This window comes from Pelophylax lessonae, assembly GCF_965119305.1.
Source record: "Pelophylax lessonae genome assembly, chromosome: 2".
Taxonomy (NCBI): domain Eukaryota; kingdom Metazoa; phylum Chordata; class Amphibia; order Anura; family Ranidae; genus Pelophylax; species Pelophylax lessonae.
The window spans coordinates 582,986,859-583,011,775 of NC_138769.1; the positions used below are offsets into that span (position 1 = coordinate 582,986,859).

General features: G+C 48.9%; 1 protein-coding gene across 1 annotated transcript in view; it reads right to left on the bottom strand.

The window, feature by feature from the left end:
- The window catches only part of POU6F1 (POU class 6 homeobox 1), a 220,988-nt gene that overhangs the window by 39,208 nt on the left and 156,863 nt on the right, over positions 1 to 24,917 (bottom strand). Inside the window, exon 8 of the mRNA XM_082247200.1 lies at positions 20,124 to 20,271. Within this exon, the coding sequence (XP_082103326.1) occupies positions 20,124 to 20,271 (148 nt within the window). The remainder of the gene's footprint in view (positions 1 to 20,123; positions 20,272 to 24,917) is intronic.

Consider the following 24,917-nt stretch of genomic DNA (forward strand, 5'->3'; position numbering starts at 1 on the left):
ACCCTGATTGGCCGAACCCCATCCAAGGTATGTAATGCAATTTCCCTAGGATGTTTTGGCCTAGGACACAAAGAGGGTAATACGATGTCCTCATTCAAGTGAAAACTGGAAACCACCTTTGGAAGGAAGGACGGATCCGGACACGTTATCCCTGTGAACCACCAGGTAGGGAGAACGACAGAACAACGCTGCCAGTTCCGACACCCTGCGAGCAGAAGTAATAGCCACCAAAAAGGCCACCTTCTGGCACAAGGAAAGCAAGGGAATCTCCCGAATACTTTCAAAAGGAGGTTTCTGGAGAACCGACAGCACCAAATTAAGGTCCCAAGGTGGCAACGGAGGTCGCACCGGAGGTGGCAAGTGTCGCACCCCCTGGATAAAGTTACATACCAGGGAATGGGAGGCTAATGGCCTTCGGAAGAAAATTGCCAAGGCCGAGACCTGACCCTTGACAGTACTCAAAACAAATTTCTGATTAACTCCCTGTTGCAGGAAGGCCAAGATCCTAGCCACCGAGTAAGAGCAAGGGGGAATCCCAAGGGAGTCACACCATGCAATATACGACTTCCACGTACGATGATAGATCTTCCTAGAAGTTGCATTTCTCGCTGTAAGTAGAGTGGGAATCACTGAAGCAGACAACCCCGTCCTTCAGCACCTGGCTTTCAACAGCCAAGCCATCAAAGCCAGCGACTGTAAAGCAGGATGGAAGATTGTCCCCTGAGACAGCAAGTCCTCCCTGAGAGGAAGTCTCCAAGGAGCGTCCGCGACTAGCCTGACCAGGTTGGCTTACCAAGCTCAGCGAGGCCAGTCCAGAGCCAGAAGAATGACCAGAATCCCTTCCACCTCGGTCCTGTAAAGTGTTGGCAGCAACTTGAGAGGAGGAAAGGCATACATCAGCTAATACTGACCCCACAGGGCCACCAGCACGTCTGCGGCATCTGCCAGAGCAACCCGGGAACAGGCCACAAACCTCTGCACTCTCTTGTTGATCTGAGACGCCAACAGATCTACATCTGGAGTGCCCCAATGAAGGCACAACTGCTGGAATACCTCCAGATGGAGGGACCATTCCCCTGCATCCAAGGTCTGTCGACTGAGGTAATTCGCCTGCCAATTGTCCACCCCTGGAATGTGAACAACAGAGAGAGCTGGAACAAAGCGTTCCGCCCACCGTAGGATGCCTGCCATTTCCAAGGCCGCAAGGACACTTTTGGTGCCCCCTTGGTGATTGACATAAGCCCCGGCCGTGGCATTGTCCGATTTAATGCGCATTGGACAACCCTGCAGGTGCTCGGTCCAGTGGACTAGGCAAAGCCTGATCGCTCTCAGCTCCAGAACATTGATTGGTAACCTTGATTCTTCCAGGGACCAGTCTCCTTGAGAGAACCTGCTGAGAATCCCTCCCCACCCGGACAGACTGGCATCAGTGGTGACAATCGTCCAATATACAGGGAGGAAGGATTTCCCTTGCTTGAGCATCGGGGACCGAAGCCACCATATCAGGGACTCCCTGGACACCTGGCTCAGCTGGATCTGATTGTCCAGGGAATTCGGATTCTTGTTCCATTTGAGAAGGATTTCCTTCTGGAGGATCCTCGTGTGGAATTGAGAGAAGGGGACCGCCTCGAAGGACGACACCATCAGTCCCAGAACTCTCATACAGGTCCAAAAGGACGACTATTTGCTGGACAGCAACAGCTGAAACCACGGTCTGGAGTTTTTGGAGTTTTTCTGGATTAAGAAACACCCTGGCTGAGGACCAAAGTCAGACCCAGATAGTCCAGTCTCATGGAAGGGACCAAGGACGACTTCTGACGGTTCAGAATCCACCCAAACTCCTCCAGAGGTGATTTCCAAATTTGTTTCCAGCACCATGGGAGACTCCGCACGTAGAAGCAAATCGTCCAGGTAACTCAGGACTGATATCCCCTGCTGTCGCAACAGCGCCAGGACCGGAGCCAACACCATTGTGAAGACCCGAGGAGCAGAGGCGAGACGAAAAGGGTAATGCCACAAACTGATAGTGATCCTCTCCCACAGCAAAATGAAGAAACGTTGGTGTCATGCACATATCGGGATGTGAAGGTAGGCATCTTTGATGTCTATGGAGACCAAGAAATCCCCCTGATGTAGAGAAGCCCCCACCGTGCAAACTGATTCCATCTTGAATTTTTTAAATTGCACAAAGCAACTCAGTGCCTTCAGGTCCAGGATTTGACGCACCTTGCCTTCCTTCCTGGGGGCCGTAAACAGGTTTGAATAAAAACCCTGAAAATTTTTCGCACATGGAACCGGAACTATTACTCCCTGTTGTACCAGGCTCTGAACTGCCCCAAAGAGAGCTTGTAAACGATCCGGGGACAGTCGCACATTGGAAGGGAAAAACCTTACCAGCGGGATGGATCGAAACCCAATTTTGTAACTGGACCATATGACCTCTTGAACCCATTTGTCTTGTATCCGGGATAGCCACAGGTCCGGGAACCGGCAAAGACATCCCCCCACCCCAGATATGGGTGGGGGTGCACCTTCAGGCCGAAGCGGTCTTGTCCTCAGGTCTGGAAAAACTCAATTTTTGTTTGCCAGACGAGGGTCGCTTGGAACCACCCGAGGGTGTCTTGAAGGGCTTTGCCTTATCGACTGACCCTGGGGGAGGAAAAAACATCTTGTACGTGAAAAGGAGGGACCCCCGTCTGTGACACGTGTCCTTACCCTTGTTAGCCTGTGGGAGAAACGTACTTTTACCCCCTGTGAGACCTTTGATAATGTCTTCCAGGGTAGCCATAAACAGGCGATCTCCTTGAAAAGGCAGATCAGTCAAGGCCTTCTTTGAGGTCTGATCTGCAGACCAGCACTAAATTATACGCCGGAGGACCACTGCCGAAACCGACAGTCGGCCCAATATGGAAGCAGTATCCAGCGTGGCATCGCAAACAAATTGCAAAACCTGCACCAGCTGGTCCAGCAGCTTCTCAAAGGCAGGAGGAAGATGTTTCCCCTCCAGGTTACAGCGTAGTAACTTAGCCCATTCAGTCAATGTTTGCTAGACCAGTGCAACTGTAAACACCAGTCTTAGTGCAGACCCTGCCAGGGAGTACATATTGCGAGCCATAGACTCCGCCTTTCTATCGGCCAAATCCTTAAAGGACAGGGAATCCTCCACTGGGATCATGGTAGCTTTATTCAGCCTTGAGACGGGGGGTCTACCGTAGGTGGCACAGTCCGCTTCTTTATAAGGGACTCCTTAAAAGGGGAGCGTCTAGCAATCTTCTTAGGCACCCCAGGGGAACGCTTTGGGTGGTCCCATTCTTTTTTGAGCATCTTGCCAAAATACGCGGGAAAGGGAAAAACCTTTGCCACTCTGGACGGCTTGTGAGCGCCAATCGTAACATGTGCCTCAGTCGCAATCATAGCTGCGTCCTCCATTTTTAGAGTCTCACGCACAGATACAACCAGTGCATCCACCAGCGCCTTTTCTTGTGCAGTGGCGAAAGTAGAAACGTCGTCCACACTGTCAGACGAGACAGGGCGTGAGGTAGTAGACCAGGCCAGGAGACCCGTGTCTGCGGTGGCTGAGTCAGACTCAGAATCTGAGACATAAGATGAGGCAGGGGTAGGCCGAGGGCATTTTTTGGCACCTCGCCCTTTAAAGGCCACCTCCACCCAGGACACAAACGATTCCAGGACCGCCAACAGTGCATCTATTGATAGCTGGGATCCGGAGGGCCTGTGGCCTCCATGAGGGGGGTCAGGTGGGGACACATGTTCTGCAGGGTCCATGTTGCACCAGAGGAACCCGTCAGCAAAACGTTGAAAAATGTCTTTTTTTTTTAAATGTCCCACTGCGCTACAGTGCCCCCAAAGGTCAGGTAAAGCGCACTGAAGACCCCCAAGACTCACCACCCTACACCAAAGATATACCAGGAGGCCCAGAACATCTGCACAGCACGTGTCAGCAGCGATCTCGATCCAGAAAGAAAGATCTGAAGATCAGCACCAGGGTATAGGGAGAGGCTCCACCCAGAACAACGTCTCCAGGAACTCACATCAGTGATTCCTATGAGAAATCCACTGAAAAATGGCACATGTGGCTACAAGAAAATGGAGGCCCTGCGCGACCTGCGAAGCTACTGAGGACCCTCATGGGGACCCCCCAGCCTTCTGGACGGGATTGATTGGAAGGTGGGCCCTGGAGTGATAGGTAGAACCCCCCCACCCCGCACAACTGTTCGTCCGTCGCCGGCGGTGCAGCCCCCCACCCCCACCTGCGCCCTAAAGCTCGGTCCTAGCCCCCGGGAGTAGTCACAAACATCCCAATAGTACCTAATAGTGAGGGGGGGCAGTTAGGGGGGGTGCGTGATAAGACAGAGGGGAACCCAGGGTTGTGAAGGTCCGACCGTCCCAGGGGGTGAACATTTACTCACCATACAAGGAACAGGCGGGCGCCATCTCCTGACAGAACCCCTCTCCGCCGAAGTGGGGGGCTGTCAGCCAAATAGGAACTCTGCAACTCGGGCCTAGACCCAGTCGTATGCGACCTGGCGAGATGTTTAACTCACGGGGACAGTCCCCGTCCAGTGGGACTATGTCGCGGCCGACCCAACGCGGAGCTAAGGTCTGCGCACACTTGTTGGCCGGCTGGGGTGACCACTGGATCTATATGCCCAGATCCAGCATAATTGCTTGTAGATCTCACAGGAAAAAAAAATCAGAAAAAAAAGCTAACTAGAAAAAACTATCTAGAAAAAAACTTTGCCAGGACCAGAGATCCCAGCAAGAAACAAAGTCCATACTCCAGACTAGGCAGATTAAAACGGACATCCTATAGCAGGGAGAGAGGGTATACCAAATGGGACTGCCCATAGGCATAGCCAGGACTTTTTTCTGCCTAGTTTCCTACTCCTGTGGGGGGCAGTATAACCCTACTGATATGAAGATCAGAGACTGTGTCCATCAATAAACGATAGAGAAACTATTCTGTGGTCAGACTAATCGAAATTTGACATTCTTTTTAGCAACCATGGAATTAAAGAGGAGAGGGACCTTTCGGCTTGTTATCAGCATTCCGTTTTTTAAAGCCCTCATCTCTGATGGCATGGGGGTGCATTAGTGTCTATGGAATTGGCAGCTTGCACATCTGGTGAGGCACCATCAATGCCAAAAGATATATCCAGGTTTTAAAGCAGCATTTGCTTCCATCCAGACGATGCCCTTTTTAGGATACTGCATCTATGACAACAGTATGGGTATGTAGAAAAGTATGGGTGCTTAATTGGCCTGCCTGCAGTTCAGACCTTTCAACCAATTGAAAATATCTTCTTGAAACAAAAAATACCCAGGACTGTTAGAATCCTACATCAGGCAACAATAGCACAACAATGCTCTCCCAAAATCCAGCAACTGGTCTCCTCAGTGTCTATGGAATTGGCAGCTTGCACATCTGGTGAGGCACCATCAATGCCAAAAGATATATCCAGGTTTTAAAGCAGCATTTGCTTCCATCCAGACAATGCCCTTTTTAGGATACTGCATCCATGACAACAGTATGGGTATGTAGAAAAGTATGGGTGCTTAATTGGCCTGCCTGCAGTTCAGACCTTTCAACCAATTGAAAATATCTTCTTGAAACAAAAAATACCCAGGACTGTTAGAATCCTACATCAGGCAACAATAGCACAACAATGCTCTCCCAAAATCCAGCAACTGGTCTCCTCAGTTTCCAGACGCTTACAGAGTGTTATTAAAAAAAGAGGGGATGCTACATACAGTGCTGGGACAAGGTCATCTGGAGCCCAGGGCGAACATGCCAAATTGCACCCCCCCCCTCCAAAAAAAAAAAATCGAGCACTAATCTGCATGCTCTCCCCTTTGTCCCAGTACAAATCCGCTCTCCTGCTGAAATCCCCCCTCCGGGCACAAATCTTTGCCCCAGCTCAAATTCTGTCTCTCCCCATATGCCCCCAGCACAAATTCCCCCTCCTGGCACAAATCATCTACACCTGGAAATATCCGCTCTGAGCACAAATCCTCTCTCCCCCCCCCCCACCTAGCACAAATACCCCCCAATAATCCCTACTTTTATAAATCCTCCCCCCCCAAAGAAAAATGTATGTTCGATGTTAGCACAAATTCTTTCCCCCCACCTTATTTCCTTTTCTAGCACAAACCCCCCAAATTCCCTCTCCTAGCACAAATCCTTTTCACCCATTCCCCATCCCAACACAAATCCACCCCATATCACCACTCCTAGCACACCTCCCCCAGTCTCCTCATTGTGCAATGCAGCACTTACAGAGCCTCTTTTTATGCCCTGAGATAGTTTGGAAGGCTTTCACTTTAAGCTATACATGACAATGGAACAGAAAGAAGAGGAGGGGGGCAGAGGAAGGGGAGTAGAGAGGATGGGGAAAGGGGAAAGAGGGGAGGGAGGAGAGAACAGGGTGGGGGGGGGAAGAGGACAGTTAGGGAGAGTGGGAGAGAGGGCAGGGGGAAGAGGACAGAGAGAGAGGGGGGAAGAGGACAGAGGGAGGGGGTGAACGCGGAGACAAAGGGAGGGGTGGGAAAGGAGACAGAGGGGGGGGGGGTGAGAGAGGACAGAGAGAGACTAGAGAGAGGGAGGAGGAGAGAGAGAGAGGGGGAGGGAGGGGGAGAGAGGACAGAGAGAGACTAGAGAGAGGGAGGAGGAGAGAGAGAGAGAGAGGGAGGGGGAGAGAGAGGGTGGGGGAGAGAGAGAGAGGGGGAGAGAGAGAGGGGGGAGGGGGGAGAGAGGGGGGGTAGAGAGAGAGAGGGGGGAGAGAGAGGGGGAGAGAGAGAGAGAGGACGGATGGAGGGAGAGAGATAGGACGGAGGGAGGGAGAGAGAGAGGACGGAGGGAGGGAGAGAGAGAGAGGACAGAGAGAGAGAGAGAGGACGGAGGGAGAGAGAGAGAGGACGGAGGGAGGGAGAGAGGACAGAGGGAGAGAGAGAGAGAGAGAGGACAGAGAGAGAGAGGACGGAGGGAGAGAGAGAGAGGACGGAGGGAGGGAGGGAGAGGGAGGACGGAGGGAGGGAGGGAGGGAGAGAGAGAGAGAGAGAGAGAGAGATAGGGGACGGAGGGAGGGAGAGAGAGAGAGAGATAGGGGACGGAGGGAGGGAGAGAGAGAGAGGGGACGGAGGGAGAGAGAGAGAGAGAGGACTGAGGGAGAGAGAGGACGGAGGGAGGGAGAGAGAGAGAGAGAGGACGGAGGGAGGGAGAGAGAGAGAGGGGACGGAGGGAGGGAGGGAGAGAGAGAGAGGGGACGGAGGGAGAGAGAGAGAGAGGGGACGGAGGGAGGGAGGGAGAGAGAGAGAGAGAGGGGACGGAGGGAGGGAGAGAGAGAGAGAGAGGACGGAGAGAGAGAGAGAGAGAGAGGACGGAGGGAGAGAGAAAGAGGACGGAGGGAGAGAGAGAGAGAGGACGGAGGGAGGGAGAGAGAGAGGACGGAGGGAGGGAGGGAGAGAGAGAGAGAGAGGAGGGAGGGAGAGAGAGAGAGAGAGAGAGAGAGAGAGGACGGAGGGAGGGAGGGAGAGAGAGAGGACGGAGGAAGGGAGAGAGAGAAGAGGGAGGGAGAGAGGACAGAGAGAGGGAGGGTGGGAGAGGATAGAGTGGGGTATGGGGGAGAGAGGATGGGGGGATAAGGATGGGGGGAGGAGGGGGGATGGGAAGGGAGGAGAGAAGAGAAAGGGGGAGGAGAGAAGAGAAAGGGGGAGGAGAGAAGAGAAATGGGGGTGTGCTCCTCCTCCATAGACATGCTGGACATTGTAGTCCCACAAACTCCCCTCTACAATTGGGCACACGGCAATCCCGCCTCTATCAATTCTGCCTCTATCGCACACAGGCCTCTACTGTACTACTCACCGAACATGTACTTCTTCCACAGAGTTCAGCTGCACCCGCCCGCCACGCAGGCAGCCGACAGTTCTTCACTGGACTGATTTCATCCCCAGGAGCCTCTCATCGTCTCATCATGGGGGCCCCCCACTGGTCCCGGGCATTTGGTCAGATGGGTCAGTCTGTCTCCCCCCCCCCCACCTAGCACAAATACCCCCCAATAATCCCTACTTTTATAAATCCTCCCCCCCCAAAGAAAAATGTATGTTCGATGTTAGCACAAATTCTTTCCCCCCACCATATTTCCTTTTCTAGCACAAACCCCCCAAATTCCCTCTCCTAGCACAAATCCTTTTCACCCATTCCCCATCCCAACACAAATCCACCCCATATCACCACTCCTAGCACACCTCCCCCAGTCTCCTCATTGTGCAATGCAGCACTTACAGAGCCTCTTTTTATGCCCTGAGATAGTTTGGAAGGCTTTCACTTTAAGCTATACATGACAATGGAACAGAAAGAAGAGGAGGGGGGCAGAGGAAGGGGAGTAGAGAGGATGGGGAAAGGGGAAAGAGGGGAGGGAGGAGAGAACAGGGTGGGGGGGGGAAGAGGACAGTTAGGGAGAGTGGGAGAGAGGGCAGGGGGAAGAGGACAGAGAGAGAGGGGGGAAGAGGACAGAGGGAGGGGGTGAACGCGGAGACAAAGGGAGGGGTGGGAAAGGAGACAGAGGGGGGGGGGGTGAGAGAGGACAGAGAGAGACTAGAGAGAGGGAGGAGGAGAGAGAGAGAGGGGGAGGGAGGGGGAGAGAGGACAGAGAGAGACTAGAGAGAGGGAGGAGGAGAGAGAGAGAGAGAGGGAGGGGGAGAGAGAGGGTGGGGGAGAGAGAGAGAGGGGGAGAGAGAGAGGGGGGAGGGGGGAGAGAGGGGGGGTAGAGAGAGAGAGGGGGGAGAGAGAGGGGGAGAGAGAGAGAGAGGACGGATGGAGGGAGAGAGATAGGACGGAGGGAGGGAGAGAGAGAGGACGGAGGGAGGGAGAGAGAGAGAGGACAGAGAGAGAGAGAGAGGACGGAGGGAGAGAGAGAGAGGACGGAGGGAGGGAGAGAGGACAGAGGGAGAGAGAGAGAGAGAGAGGACAGAGAGAGAGAGGACGGAGGGAGAGAGAGAGAGGACGGAGGGAGGGAGGGAGAGGGAGGACGGAGGGAGGGAGGGAGGGAGAGAGAGAGAGAGAGAGAGAGAGATAGGGGACGGAGGGAGGGAGAGAGAGAGAGAGATAGGGGACGGAGGGAGGGAGAGAGAGAGAGGGGACGGAGGGAGAGAGAGAGAGAGAGGACTGAGGGAGAGAGAGGACGGAGGGAGGGAGAGAGAGAGAGAGAGGACGGAGGGAGGGAGAGAGAGAGAGGGGACGGAGGGAGGGAGGGAGAGAGAGAGAGGGGACGGAGGGAGAGAGAGAGAGAGGGGACGGAGGGAGGGAGGGAGAGAGAGAGAGAGAGGGGACGGAGGGAGGGAGAGAGAGAGAGAGAGGACGGAGAGAGAGAGAGAGAGAGAGGACGGAGGGAGAGAGAAAGAGGACGGAGGGAGAGAGAGAGAGAGGACGGAGGGAGGGAGAGAGAGAGGACGGAGGGAGGGAGGGAGAGAGAGAGAGAGAGGAGGGAGGGAGAGAGAGAGAGAGAGAGAGAGAGAGAGGACGGAGGGAGGGAGGGAGAGAGAGAGGACGGAGGAAGGGAGAGAGAGAAGAGGGAGGGAGAGAGGACAGAGAGAGGGAGGGTGGGAGAGGATAGAGTGGGGTATGGGGGAGAGAGGATGGGGGGATAAGGATGGGGGGAGGAGGGGGGATGGGAAGGGAGGAGAGAAGAGAAAGGGGGAGGAGAGAAGAGAAAGGGGGAGGAGAGAAGAGAAATGGGGGTGTGCTCCTCCTCCATAGACATGCTGGACATTGTAGTCCCACAAACTCCCCTCTACAATTGGGCACACGGCAATCCCGCCTCTATCAATTCTGCCTCTATCGCACACAGGCCTCTACTGTACTACTCACCGAACATGTACTTCTTCCACAGAGTTCAGCTGCACCCGCCCGCCACGCAGGCAGCCGACAGTTCTTCACTGGACTGATTTCATCCCCAGGAGCCTCTCATCGTCTCATCATGGGGGCCCCCCACTGGTCCCGGGCATTTGGTCAGATGGGTCAGTCTGTCCCGCCCCCTGGTATGAACTAACACACGGGACGGGCGAGCGGCCGCTAATCGCTGTAATGAAGTGAGTCCTTCACTTCTCTGTCAGCGGAGATACCCGCCTGACAGGGAAGTGAAAGGCTCACTTCCTTACAGCGATTAGCGGCCGCTCGCTCGCCCGGTGTGTTAGTCACACAGACACTTCACCTGCGCTGAACTGCGCCCCCCTTCCTTCACTAAATTGTGCCGTCCAGGGCACCCGCCCCCTCCGCCCCCCCCTTGTACCGGCCCTGGCTACATACACCACCATGGTAAAGATGACCCTATCCCAATTTTTTTTAAAGGTGTTGCTGCCATCGATTTCAAAAATACCTTTTTTTTTTTTTTTTTTTTTTAAATGGTACATTTTCTCAGTTTAAACATTTGATATATGTTTTTTAATTCCTATTGTGAATAAAATATGGGTTTATGAAATTTGCAAATCATTGAATTCAGCATCCCAACTTTTTTGGAATTGGTGGGGTTATACTGTATATATATATATATATATATATATATATATATATACACACACACACACACACACACACAATATATTGTCAAACGTAATGGGACGCTTGCTTTACACGCACATGAGCTTTAATGGTAACCCAGTCTTAGTCTGTAGGGTTTACTAGTTTACCTAGTTCTGACAGATAGCCGCTCCCACTTCCGCTCAGGCTGCCTAGGCGGCGCGGGCAGAAATTCTCTCCCCCTCCCTCCCTGAAATCTTCTGGGACATGTCACAGGTCCCAGAAGATAGCCCTCCATTCAGGACACGCAGTGTGACTTGCGCAAGCTGTCACAGCCGGGTGCCTACACTAGAGATGCCGGCACCGCTGGGAGAAAATGGAGATAACCGAGGCTCCCCCCGGCCACATCACCGGACCGTGGGACAGGTGAGTGTGTGTTTATTAACCTCCCTGGCGGTATGATTCTTTCCGATTTTAGGTGCTGAAAGCGGTACCATTATTTTGCATGTAATGCTTAAGTATGAGCAGCCCAAACCAACTATTTACATATGATTTCCTTTTTTACTGTACGTTCTTCTTTATACCATCTCGGGTATGATAAAGTTTGAAACACAAAATCATAAATTATAATATAATAAATAACTATAAATAAGTTAAAGTATGTATGTATATGTATACTGTGTATATATATATATATATATATATATATATATATATACACACAGTGCCTTGCAAAAGTATTCGGCCCCCTTGGACTTTGCGACCTTTTGCCACATTTCAGGCTTCAAACATAAAGATATAAAACTGTAATTTTTTGTGAAGAATCAACAACAAGTGGGACACGATCATGAAGTGGAACAAAATTCATTGGATATTTCAAACTTTTTTAACAAATAAAAAACAGAAAAATTGGGCGTGCAAAATTATTCAGCCCCCTTAAGTTAATACTTTGTAGCGCCACCTTTTGCTGCGATTACAGCTGTAAGTCGCTTGGGGTATGTCTCTATCAGTTTTGTACATCGAGAGACTGAAATTTTTGCCCATTCCTCCTTGCAAAACAGCTCGAGCTCAGTGAGGTTGGATGAAGAGCGTTTGTGAACAGCAGTTTTCAGTTCTTTTCACAGATTCTCGATTGGATTCAGGTCTGGACTTTGACTTGGCCATTCTAACACCTGGATATGTTTATTTGTGAACAATTCCATTGTAGATTTTGCTTTAGGTTTTGGATCATTGTCTTGTTGGATGACAAATCTCTGTCCCAGTCTCAGGTCTTTTGCAGACTCCATCAGGTTTTCTTCAAGAATGGTCTTGTATTTGGCTCCATCCATCTTCCCATCAATTTTAACCATCTTCCCTGTCCCTGCTGAAGAAAAGCAGGCCCAAACCATGATGCTGCCACCACCATGTTTGACAGTGGGGATGGTGTGTTCAGGGTGATGAGCTGTGTTGCTTTTAAGCCAAACATAACGTTTTGCATTGTTGCCAAAAAGTTAGATTTTGGTTTCATCTGACCAGAGCACCTTCTTCCACATGTTTGGTGTGTCTCCCAGGTGGCTTGTGGCAAACTTTAAACGACACTTTTTATGGATATCTTTAAGAAATGGCTTTCTTCTTGCCACTCTTCCATAAAGGCCAGATTTGTGCAGTATACGACTGATGTTGTCCTATGGACAGAGTCTCCCACCTCAACTGTAGATCCCTGCAGTTCATCCAGAGTGATCATGGGCCTCTTGGCTGCATCTCTGATCACTCTTCTCCTTGTATGAGCTGAAAGTTTAGAGGGACGGCCAGGTCTCCGTAGATTTGCAGTGGTCTGATACTCCTTCCATTTCAATATTATCGCTTGCACAGTGCTCCTTGGGATTTTTAAAGCTTGGGAAATCTTTTTGTATCCAAATCCGGCTTTAAACGTCTCCACAACAGTATTTTGGACCTGCCTGGTGTGTTCCTTGTTCTTCATGATGCTCTCTGCGCTTTAAACGGACCTCTGAGACTATCACTGTGCAGGTGCATTTATACGGAGACTTGATTACACACAGGTGGATTCTATTTATCATCATTAGTCATTTAGGTCAACATTGAATCATTCAGAGATCCTCACTGAACTTCTGGAGAGAGTTTGCTGCTCTGAAAGTAAAGGGGCTGAAAAATTTTGCACGCCCAATTTTTCAGTTTTTTATTTGTTAACAAAGTTTGCAATATCCAATAAATTTCGTTCCACTTCATGATTGTGTCCCACTTGTTGTTGATTCTTCACAAAAAATTACAGTTTTATATCTTTATGTTTGAAGCCTGAAATGTGGCAAAAGGTCACAAAGTTCAAGGGGGCCGAATATTTTCACAAGGCACTGTATATATATATATATATATATATATATATATATATATATATATATATATATACATACACATACATAAAAAGTACAGTAAAACTGCAGGAAAGGGCACTGGGGAACAAACTAATGTGAATTTATTTTATTTTGCAATGTATCAGTGTGTTTGGGTGTTTTACTTTTTGAATTTGCCGCCGGTTCCCCTCCCCTGCGAGCGTCACGTCGCAGGAGACGGAAGTCGGGGCACACAGAGCATCGGGAGGAAGATCCGCCGCCGCACACCGCCGGGATACATCGCTGGATCCCGGGGACAAGGTGAGTACCCTCTCTTACAGGATCCAGCGATCTTCCTAGCGGTACCCCGAGTGTGGCTCGGGGTTACCGCTTTTGGCACTGAAATTTAACCCCGAGCCACGCTCGGGAATACCGCTAGGAAGGTTAAAAGTCAGCAGCTACACTTTTTGTAGCTGCTGACTTTTAATAAACACAAAAGCCAGTGGAACTTCGCTTTAAGAGGTTAAACTGCCCTCACTTAGCCCCCGTTCACACTAGGCGACCTGTGAGGCGACCTGGTCGCCTCACAGGTCGCCGTAGGTCGCCTTCCATAGGGAAGCTGCGGACCCGTTCTAATAGGAGCGACACAAGTCGCTCCGACTTAGAAAAAGGGTCCGGAGCTTCTTTGGGGTGACCCGGAGGCGACCGCCATAGACTTCAATGTTATGAAGTCCGTGGCGGCCGCTCCGAGGTCGCGGCGCGCTGCTCGCACCGCAACCTCGGAGGTCGCCACCCGAAGTCGGATCGCCCCTATGTGAACGGGGCCTTACTGATCTAAAAGAAGTAAATGATACATTGTAAAGCATTGTGCATTTAGCTATCTAGCAGCCTTAACAATGTTGATAAACATTTGCAAGAGGCTCTTTTTTTTTGACAGCTGTGAGTGAGCAGAGAACCGCTCTGTAGGAATCGAGGACATGCCGTTTTAAGATCGTGAGGGGGAGGGGGGGGGTAAATCGAGATTGCAATTTTTTAACGATTAATTGTGAAGCTCTACCTGACGTCTTAAGAGTTCCCTTCACTGGAACTAAAGGGCCAAGTCCAACCCCTGATCCCAACCCAAACCGCACACTATAATCTCCCCTCCACCAAATGATTTGGACCAGTGCACAAAGCCAGGTCCATAAAGACATGGATAAGCGAGTTTGGGGTGGAGGAACTTGACTGGTCTGCACAAAGTCCTGACCTTAACCCGACAGAACACCTTTGGAATGAATTAGAGCGGAGATTGCGAGCCAGGCCTTCTCGTCCAACATCAATGCCTGGCCTCACAAATGCATTTCTGGAAGAATGGTCAAACATTCCCATAGAAACACTCCTAAACCTTGTGGGCAGCCTTCCCAGAAGAGTTGAAGCGGGTTTAACTGCAAAGGGCCAACTCAATATTGAACCTTACGGACTAAGATGTCAAGGGACTGTAATAGTAAGCCCTTGCAGTTCACCAACTCAGGGTTCCCCAGGGTGCGGAATCTAAGCCCCAGCCTGCTTCTTTACCGGAGCCCCTGATAGTGGGGATGGCCTTGAAGCAAGCTGGAAACAGGTTGCAGCCCCTAGGCACGGCCAGCTAGGAATGCGGACACCACTTAGTAAGAGCAGAGTACAACAGGAGACTGAAGGGAAAACCAGGAAACAAGCCGAGATCAGGGCGGGCGGCAGACAAGCACAACAACAGACAAAGCTGGGATCGGTACACGGATAGTCAGGCACAGGATATACAGTTAGTAACAACCAGGCGCTCAGAGAACTGTGAAGTTGCGCAGGCAAGGAGCACTGCACTCAGCATGTGTATATATAGGAAAGCAAACAGGGAGGTGACCCAGGAAGTAATAGAAAGGAAAAGTATGAAAACCCACAGTGGAGCAGGCGACGCCCATAGGTTAACAGAGAAGCCAAACACCACATGTGAAATGGAGTCACAGATCTAGCAGAACCCCGCAGCAAGGAGGTAAGAATTTCACAAACAATCTGCAGGCTAGACCATGACATAAGGCTGGGATGCCATTATAGTTCATATGCGTGTAAAGGCAGGCTTACCAATACTTTTGACATTATAGCGTGTGTATATATATATATATATATATATATATATATATATATATATATATATATTTTTTTTTTTTTTTTTTTTTTTACACACATGCTTTTATTGCTCTCTAAAAATTGAGAAAGCCTAAAAGGTGTAAAATCAAGGAGTTCACTTAAAGGAGAAGTATGCCCAAGCTTATCTGGCCCCACTTCTCCTATGGATCACAGGAGTATAGTTCATTATGCACTCCTGTCTGTGACTTGTTTGAAGCCGACAGCGGGCTAAAGCCTGCTTTTGGCTGACGCCACTCAGCCAGTCCAGACTCTGGAAAGATCCCAACTTTAAATTTGGGGTCCACCCAGATGCCTGGATGGGCAGCCTGCTCCCCTCCCAGTGAGCTGCTGCGAGCTTGAGCCCGCCACTCCCGCCCCTTCTTAGCCCGATGCTCCAGTGAGCACTGGAGGGGCAGAGCAGAGAGCTGGTGACTGTCACCACTCTGCTCAGTGAAGACTGAGAACCCGAGAGAGTCTTAGAAGCAACGGGGGACAGATGCAGCATTCGACCGAATCTGCATCCACCTAGGTAGGTATAATATTTTTTCTTAAGAAACTCATACTTCTCTTTAAAGGGTAACTCCACTTTTGTGGGGGAAAAAAATGAGTTATACTGCTCCCTACAGGAAACCTTTGAGTTATACTGCTCCCTACAGGTTTAGGACACTAGGAAGAAAAAAAGTCTGGCTACAACTATAGGCAGTCCCAGGGGGTATATTCTCTCTCTCTGCTATAGGTACTGAGTTTTCTTACCAGTAGTATCACAAGAATTACAACTCCACAGAGGGTGGGTGCTGTGTCCGTCAAGTCAAAAATCCAGTTTTATCTTACGTTCATGGACGGACACAGCTCCTGATCTTCATAACCATTGGGACATCCCAAACCAGTATCAAACATGAGGGTGGAAACAGCAAAAAATCCCAAGGCTAGACTGTAGCCAACCAGGCAACAGGAGCTCAACCACAACAACTTGAGCCCACCTGAAAAAACAGTACACCCTCAAAAAGGATCAAGTCCTCTAAACAGCAGCCTGCAAAACCTTGTGGCAAAAAGAAGCATCCGCAGATGCCAACACATCCACTTTATAGAACTTCGTGAAAGTGTGCCCCGACCACCAGGTGGCCGCCTTGCAAACTGGCATCACTAATGCCTGATGACGGAAGGCCCAGGAGGCACTAAGCGCCCAAGTAGAGTGCGCCTTGAAAGGGAAAGGAGGAACCTGAACCCTGATGGAATAGGCCTGAATCACCGTCTGTCTGATCAATCTGGAAATGTTCGAAGAGGAAGCAGGCAATCCTTTCCTAGCCCCATCCGTGAGAACAAATAGTGAGTCTGACTTCCTAAAAGACTCCGTGGCTGCCAGGTACACGCTAATTGCCCGGACCACATCCAAGGCATGCAAGGCAATTTCCTTCTGATGTTTTGGCCTGGGACACAGGGAAGACAACACAATGTCTTCATTCAAATGAAAATCAGACACAACCTTTGGGAGGAATGACAGACAGGGTGAAGAACCACCTTATCTCTGTGAATCACCAAGTAAAGTGAATGACAGGATAATGCCACCAGATCCAACACCCTGTGTGCAGAGGTGATAGCCACCAAAAAAGCCACCTTCTGAGACAGCGTAAGCAAGGGAATCTCCCGAAGGTTCTCAAAGAGAGGCTTCTGGAGGACCAAAAGCACCAAATTGAGGTCCCAAGATGGCAACGGAGACCACACTGCAGAAACCAAATGTCGGACACCCTGAAGAAAGGTACGCACCAGGAAGTGAGTGGCCAAGGGTCGTTGAAAGAAGACTGTCAAAGCTGACACCTGGCCCTTGATGGTACTCAAGGACAATTTCTGTTCAACCCCCCATTAAAGGAAGGTCAAGATCTGAGTCACTGAGAAGGAGCGAGGTTAAACCTCAAGAGAATCACACCACGCAATGTCCTTCTTCCACGTACGATGATAGATCTTCCTATGCCCCCTTAGTAATTGACATAAGCCACGGCCGTGGGATTGTCCGATTGTATGCGCACTGGACATCATTAAAGGGGATCCATCCAATGGTCCAGGCACAGGCCGCTCAGAGTTCCAAAACATTGATCAGTAGTCTGGACTCTTCCACTGTCCAGATCCCCTGAGCAGAATTTCTGCCGATGACACATTCCCCAGCCGGACAGGCTTGCATCCGTGGTGACCACTGTCCAATAAAAGGGGAGGAAGGATTTGCCCAGCCGAAGCGCCGGAGAATGAAGCCAACATTTTAGGGATTCCTTCGTTCCCCGGCTCAGCTGGATCTGATTGTCCAGAGACTGCGGGGTCTTGTCCCATTTAGCCAGTATCTCCCTTTGCAGGGACCTCGTATAGAACTGTGCAAATGGAACCGCCTCAAAAGTAGACACCAATCAGGCCCAGCACCCGCATGAAAGTCCGGAGGGATGACCATCTGCTGGACAGCAGGAAACTAATTGCAGCCTGCAATTTCTGGAGTTTGTCCAGAGGAAGGAGCACTCTGGCTAAGGCCGAGTCCAGAGTCAGACCCACATAGTCCAGCTTTGTGGACGGAACCAGAGCAGACTTCTGAAAATTCTCAATCCAGTTGAACTCCTTCAGAGTTCGTATGGTGATTTCCAAGTTTTCCACCAGAGCATTAGGGGACTCCGTTCGCAGAAGGAAGTCGTCCAAGTAACCCAGTACCGCAATCCCCCGTTGGCGTAACAATGCCAGCACCGGTGCTAACACTTTTGTGAAGACTCGAGGAGCAGAGGCGAGACCAAAGGGTAATGCCACAAACTGATAATGCTCCTCTCCCACGGAAAAGCAGAGGAATAGCTGGTGAACGCCACATATTGGAATGTGAAGGTAAGCATCCTTGATGCATAGAAAAGAAACAAAAACTTGTTACAATTGTCAAAACCAATCATCCAGGTAGGAGGGATGAGCAGCGAGGGGGTTTAGTGTTTTTAGATGTCTTTTGTGATATCTTGTTTACATCTATGTTTTAACCATGTTTGTTTGGTGAGATTGAAGGTTAATCAAAATTACCACTTGCAGCCCTTTCGCATTTACATTTAGTCCATATTTTATGATATATGTGTATCTGACTTACGGTTACCACAATCAAACATTTTTTTCACAAGTTTCTTTATTTCACATTATAGTAACACATTGTTCTAGTCAAAGAGAAGGTTGAGCTGTTATCCATTTTTTTTTTTTCGATGCATTATATTGTGGAGAAGCTCCCCTTTCAGAAGTCTAGTAGAACTTCAAGAGTTTGTTTCTAGATGCAATCAGTGCTTTCACCAGCACCTTTTCGTGCGAGGTTGCAGATGTGGAGGAATCATCCTCACTATCTGAGGATTTCGGGCGTGTGGTCAAAGACCCAGCAGGGTGACCCAGGTCCGCAGCGACTGAATCAGATTCTGGATCTCACCACTCAGCAGAAAAAGGCACCTGCAGCCACCATGATAATCTGCACTCCTTGTGCGGCGATCAGGAAGTGAAAAGATCAAGGAGCCAGCACCAGAGGATGAGGAGGGGCTCCCGCAGCCAAATTTGCCACCCACAGGGCTCCACTGTCATGGCTGTCGCTATTTTATATGGGAAACCACCGCAAAATGGCCACCAGACTACACAAACATGGCCGCTGTGCATAGAATCGCACAGGCTACAGCAAAATGGCGGCACCACAAGGCTCCCAGGAGGGATCCCTAGGCCTCACGGACAGGCCCAGGCAGGACGGGGGGCCCTGGCAGGAGCCCCCACCAGGTATAACCCCCAAAACTGCACTGCCAATCATCCGGTTGCTGGCGATGCATCCCCCCTGGCCCCCATCGCCAGTATAGCACCCTGCCCCCACTCCAGGAGATGGACCCAAACACCCATACAGCCCCAGCATAAGTGGAGGGGAGGTAGGATGGGGAACAGATGAAATGGGGGTGCCTGATGGGAAGGAGGGGAACACGGGGGTCCAAACATCCTGGCCCACGTCCACCCCAAAACCCTCCAGGGGGAGAGGGGGGACAGCTACTCACCATATCAGGAACCAGGCAGGCACCACTCCAGACAGAACCTTCTCGCCATCGAAATGGGGGGCTGTCGGCCAGGAGGAAAGCTGCGACTCAGGCGGAAACCTGGTCGTATACGACCTCACGAGGTGTTTAACTCGCACGGCCAACCTAGCGCAGAGCTGGAGTCTGCGCGCACACTCGCTGGCCAGATTGGGGTGACCACTGGATCTAGATTATCTAGCCCGTCACCCAGTCCGGCAGTTGATTGTAGATCTCACAGGAAAAAAACCTGGAGAAAAAAATTTCTATCTAAAAGGAAATATTTTGCCAGGACCAGAGATCCCAGCAAGGAACAAGGTCCTTACTCCTGACTAGGCAGAAAAACTACTGAGTATATACAGCAGAGAGAGAGAGTATACCCCCTGGGACTGTCCATAGGCGTAGCCAGATTATTTTTCTGCCTAGTGTCCTACTCCTGTATGGGGCAGTATAACTCAATGGTTATGAAGATTAGGAGCTGTGTCCGTCATTGAACGAAAGAGAAAAATAGCAAATAAAAAAAAAAATAATATAGCGTATACAATTGCAACACAAGTCATATTGTAATTGAATATTATTAAAAGTTACCTTTTCTTTTCAATCTGCAGCTTTGTAATTTTCTGAAAATGTAATGAGATATGGCTACCTGGAGGTGTTCTGCATACAGAAACCTAATTTTCTGCTTGTGTGATTGGCTCACCAATTTCCCAGAAGTCTGCTCTAAGAAACAAGTCCGGTTTCAGGCATCCCTTGAAACAAAAATAAAATTTTTGGCGAGATACTTCCAAAAGGAAATCACGTCTTGAAGGGATGCAGGCCTGGCAGCTTTCCTCATTAGTGCCCTGCAGGTGCCACAGTTGATTGATAATTATAAAACCCCCCCCATTAGATTCATTTTTGCACATGGACACATACAAACACACAGGGGTTTCTTCAGAATAACAAAAAGTAGGAATCTGCTACAAGGTTTGTTAAAATCCCTGCAATGTACATAGATCACCCAGAGGGGAATATTTTTTTTCGCAACAAAAGTGGAGTGCTTTAAGTCTCTAAAAATGTGCACAGATGAGTCGAGGAGGGCATACTTACTTGACACCAGCTGGCCCACTGTTGGGGGCTCAGAAGAGCTGACATGGACTTGGGGAGTTGCTGGTGTATTGGCAGGAGTTGGATTCGCTACAACCACTGATGGCTGTGTGATAGAAGGAGCAGGCTGGATTTGCTGCGTTGGCTGAAGCTGAAAATAAAATAGTTAACAGGTTTTCAAATTATGAAAATAAACCTATTCTTTTTTATGTCAGATGTAAAAAATGTCACCATGCCTTTTATTTATGTTTTAGTTATGAGTGTCATATAACAATAAGCTTAATTTGGTGTCTGAAATAACCGTGATGCTCCATAGCAGGCAACCAGCGGCCATTTTCAGGAGCTAACATGCATCTGATTAGATGCTGTAGGGCAATATAGATAATGAGATTTTTTGATACTCCCCGCATAATCCCTTTCTCTGAGTTCATTGAAGGACTCATTCTTGACAGTAGGGTAAAGCATCACCTTCAGGAGTAGAACACTAGCCAGAAAAAAGAACACAGCACTGACTATGGGTAGCCGCAACTGTCAGCCAATCGCCCCCTAACCCCCCCCCCTCCCACACACACATCTGCAATAGGAAGCTCAGTTAGCCACAAAGCAGTGCAAAAAACATGGTAGAGGGGTGGGTGCTGTGTCCTTCAATGAGAAAGGGATTTTAAGGTCAGTAGAAAAAAATCCAGTTTTCTCATAGGTTTACTGAAGGACACAGTTCAGTATCACTCTTGACCATAGGGACAGCCCGATGCAGTGCATCATCAAGGAGTGGGAAAGCAGAAGAAAAACCATGCAACCAACAAAAGAATCCCCAAAAGAGGAACAAGGACCCTCAAACTGCCACCTGCAAACCTTGTGGCCAAAGCATGCATCTGAGAATGCTCCAAACATCAACTACAAAAAACTTGGCAAAAATATGAACAGACGGCCAGGTAACCATCTAACAAACCTAAGACACAGACGTCTGACGACGAAAGCCCAAGATGCACCAGTCCCCCTTGTGGAGTGTGCTGTGACAGTAAGGGGGGGGGGGGGGTAACTCTTAATGGTTTAGGCCTGTACACCGGATGACTGATCCATTGCAAAATAGTGAAGCAGAGGCAGCCACCTACCATTTTCGTGATGGTCTGCAACCACAATGAGGAAGTCCAACCAACAGAAGGAGACCATAGCAGACAGATACACATGTACAGCCTGAACCACATTCAAAGAGTGAGGTATAACTTACTTAGGAAGAGCACAGACACAGGGACGGAAAGACAATATCATTATTCCGAAACCACCTTCAGAAAAAAGGAGGGAAAGAGGCAGAGAACCACCTTATTCATGTGTAAGAACAAACAAGGGGATTTACAGGACAAGCCACCAGCTCAGACACGCTGCAAACCAAGGTGATAGCCACCAAAAAGGTGACCATTTAGGAGAGAGACACCAAAGGACATCCTTAATATTCTCAAAGGGAATCTCCCAAGAATCCCTCATACTCGTCACAACCTTGACACCTTCCTGTTGAAATGGGACACCAAAAGATCCACACCTGGAGTGCCTCATCATAGGTATATCTGGTGGAAAACATCCTGATGCAGGGACCACTCACCTTGGTCTAGAATTTGAGGGCTGAGAAAATCTGCCTGCCAGTTCTCCACATGGTCAACAAGGAGGAAGGAACAACTTGCCGCTCAGCAGAAAAGGGAACCAAAGCCACCAGAGAAAGGAGGGTTTGAACAACTGTCCCACGCAAATGTGTCTGTCCACCGATGAAGAGACCCTGACCCATTTGGTTAGAATTGGCTGCTATAGAACTTCAGTGTGGAACTGCGCATATAGAACATCACTGTAGACAGAAGCCATGAAGCCTAAAACCTGCATGCAGCAACACAGAAAGGCACACCTGACAGGACAGGAACAACCAAACCAAGGACAGAGCCCCAGATCTGCTCCTGCAGAAATAGCATAATGGCCTGAACCAATCCAGGATCAGACCCAAACACTCCAACCATATGGGTGAAACCCAGGGAGGACCCCTGGAAGTACAGGATCCAACTAAGCAGCAGAGTGTGCACAGTAAACACTAGAGCATCCAGGCAGGGCAAAGTGGGATCCAGGAGAGGAAGTTGTCGAGGAACAAATTTCCACAGAATACCCCACAGTCTCAGTGACACCAGGTTTGGAGCCAGTGCTGTAGCAAACACCTGGGAAGTAGAAGCCAGACAAAAATGGAAGTGCCCCAAAATGGTAGAAAACCTCCACTACGGAGAAGTGAAGAAGAAATGAATGGTGGCTCACACAATAAAGTTGTGTAGGTATGTATCCTCCATGATGGAGGCCCAGGAGGCTCCTAGATGGAAGCAGCTACAACAGAGTAAACAAGGACTATTCTGGATATTTGGACCTCACAAAAGCATCAAAAGCCAAGAGGACCAGATAGGTTGTGACCCGCCATTCTATGATACCGGTAACAGGATAGAGTAGGGATCACTACCAGAAGGAGAAAGCCCCGACTACTAGGAAAAAGTTTGAGTAGTCAAGACAGAAGGACAGAGATCGGAAGAAAAAAAGAATGTGTCCATAGGGTAAGAAAGAAATTCTATCTATCTTTTAGAAACAAGCCCTTGCTGGAAGATCAAGGCTTCAGCATTTGCCTAATCCTTGCCGAGGACAGCACAAACAATCTCAGAAAACCTCTGGACTCTACAGAATGTCCTCGATCCCAAACAGAACACGAATCCAAGAATCTGAAAAAGAATGAGTTCACCTGCCGGCTTGTGCTGTCATGGTCTTCTGGAACTGCCAGCATAGGCAACAGGTGTCTTGGATTTTGTGTCCAGCGGCCTGGGGGACAAAGAAAGCTGAATATGCATAGAAAGAAGGTCCTGCCCGTGACCTGGTTCCCTATTTTTCTGATTTGCGTGAGGGACACTGGACGGACAGCACTGAAAAAACCTGTCCCCTTGGATTGGCAATTCAGATCATGGTCTACTTTAAGGCTGGTCTGCCAACCAACAAAGAGCCAGAGGACACAGCGCAGCAACTGTGACCCAAAATAGTTACATTTAAAGCACCCCACCTTAAGGGGAAGGTGCTGGGCGGAGTGGTACAGAAGAGCGACTGCCCACAGTGCAACTCAACCCTATAAATTTTTAATGCCACCCCAAATGTGGTAGCAGTCGCAAAATGCAAGAAAAATGCACCAAAATGCGCACTGCAAAAATGTGCAAGGCTCACTGCAATAAAAAAGTGCACAAAAAAAGGTGATAAATCACACAGGTGTGAATGGGCCAAAATGATGATAGAAACAGAACCACGTATCTAATTAGAAACCACATATTTGATGTGTTTTAAAATTCATAGTACTATAGCAAATTTGCTATGCTCACCAAACACAATCATTTTTAGGTTGGCACATTAATATTTAGTTCATCTTTCAATAATCTTTTGTGTGCATTGGATTATTTGCCAGCAAGGTATTCTAAGCTATTATAGTTGCTTGATTTAGTATAATTTGCTACTACAGTCTATTTGGCACAGATTTGTTTATTATAATCTGTCTGTCTATTTACCTATCTATCTTGTGAGACACTGACTGAAAGGTTTGTAGACTGTGTATATTTGTCATCTACAGTAGGTTTCTGACATACTCATGGTGAGGTGCTCAATGAGGAGAAAACAAACTTTTTCTATTTGTTTCTATTTGTTTTTCAGAATTTCAGAAAGTATAACTAAAGGCAACATTTTTTCTATAGTTTTGGATAGAGTAGAGAGAGATTAGAGCATCTGTCAGTTTTTATTGCCATCTGTGCTCCCATTAAGGATAGTCATCCTCTCTATTTGTCCTGTTTACCATTATCATTAATAGTGAAAGTAAAAAAAAATCCCAAATTTTGGGTTGACCCCAGAAAAGTAATAAACGGGGATTCTTCCAATGAGGACAATAGCTCTGGTGACCTGGGAGTCCCCAAGGAATTCCTTTAATTTGCAGGAATTTCCTCTCACATCCTGTTTGGCTATGGAACAGGAAGTGAAGGGAGATCTCCATAGTGTGATATATATGGCGAAAAAAAAAAATCTGACATGGGTTATAATCCCTCCTTACTTTATCCAAAATGAAAAAATGTGATTTTCATACTTACCGTAAAATCCATTTCTCTGAGTTAATTGATGGATACAGCGCTCCATAAATCATAACTAGTGGGTTATGTTGCCTCCTCTAGGACTAAGCAGAACAAAAAACACCTGGCTACGCCCATGGGCTTTCCTCAGCTGGTATACAACCCTCCCTCTCTGCTCTATGTAATCAGTTTAGTAGCAAGCAGTATTAGAAGTATCAGAACTCCATAGAGGGGTGGGTGCTGTATCCATCAATTAACTCAGAGAAATGGATTTTACGGTAAGTAAAAAAATCCCATTTTCTCTTTTGGAAAAATTTGGGCAGTTTTGGGACTTTACATGAGACACCGGCGAGCACTGCTCAGCGTCTCAATCCCTGTATATAACAGAACTGAAGAAAAAAAGGGGATTAAAGAAGGTGTGTGTGTGTGTGTGGAAACCAACCGTCCCTTGGTTTGCTATACTTACCCACCAGTCTGCTGACAAACCAAATAAACCTGTCTAACATAATTTAATAGGTTAAAAACAGGGGTTTAGTTAACACACATTTGCAAACGCATGTATAAGCTGCAGGCCACTCCAAGGCAACCTGTGTATCCTGCAGTCCTAACACTACCTAACACTACTCAAACTGAGTGTCTCCAACATGGAAGTACATGAATGCTAATGGATGGATGGGAAACAGGTGAG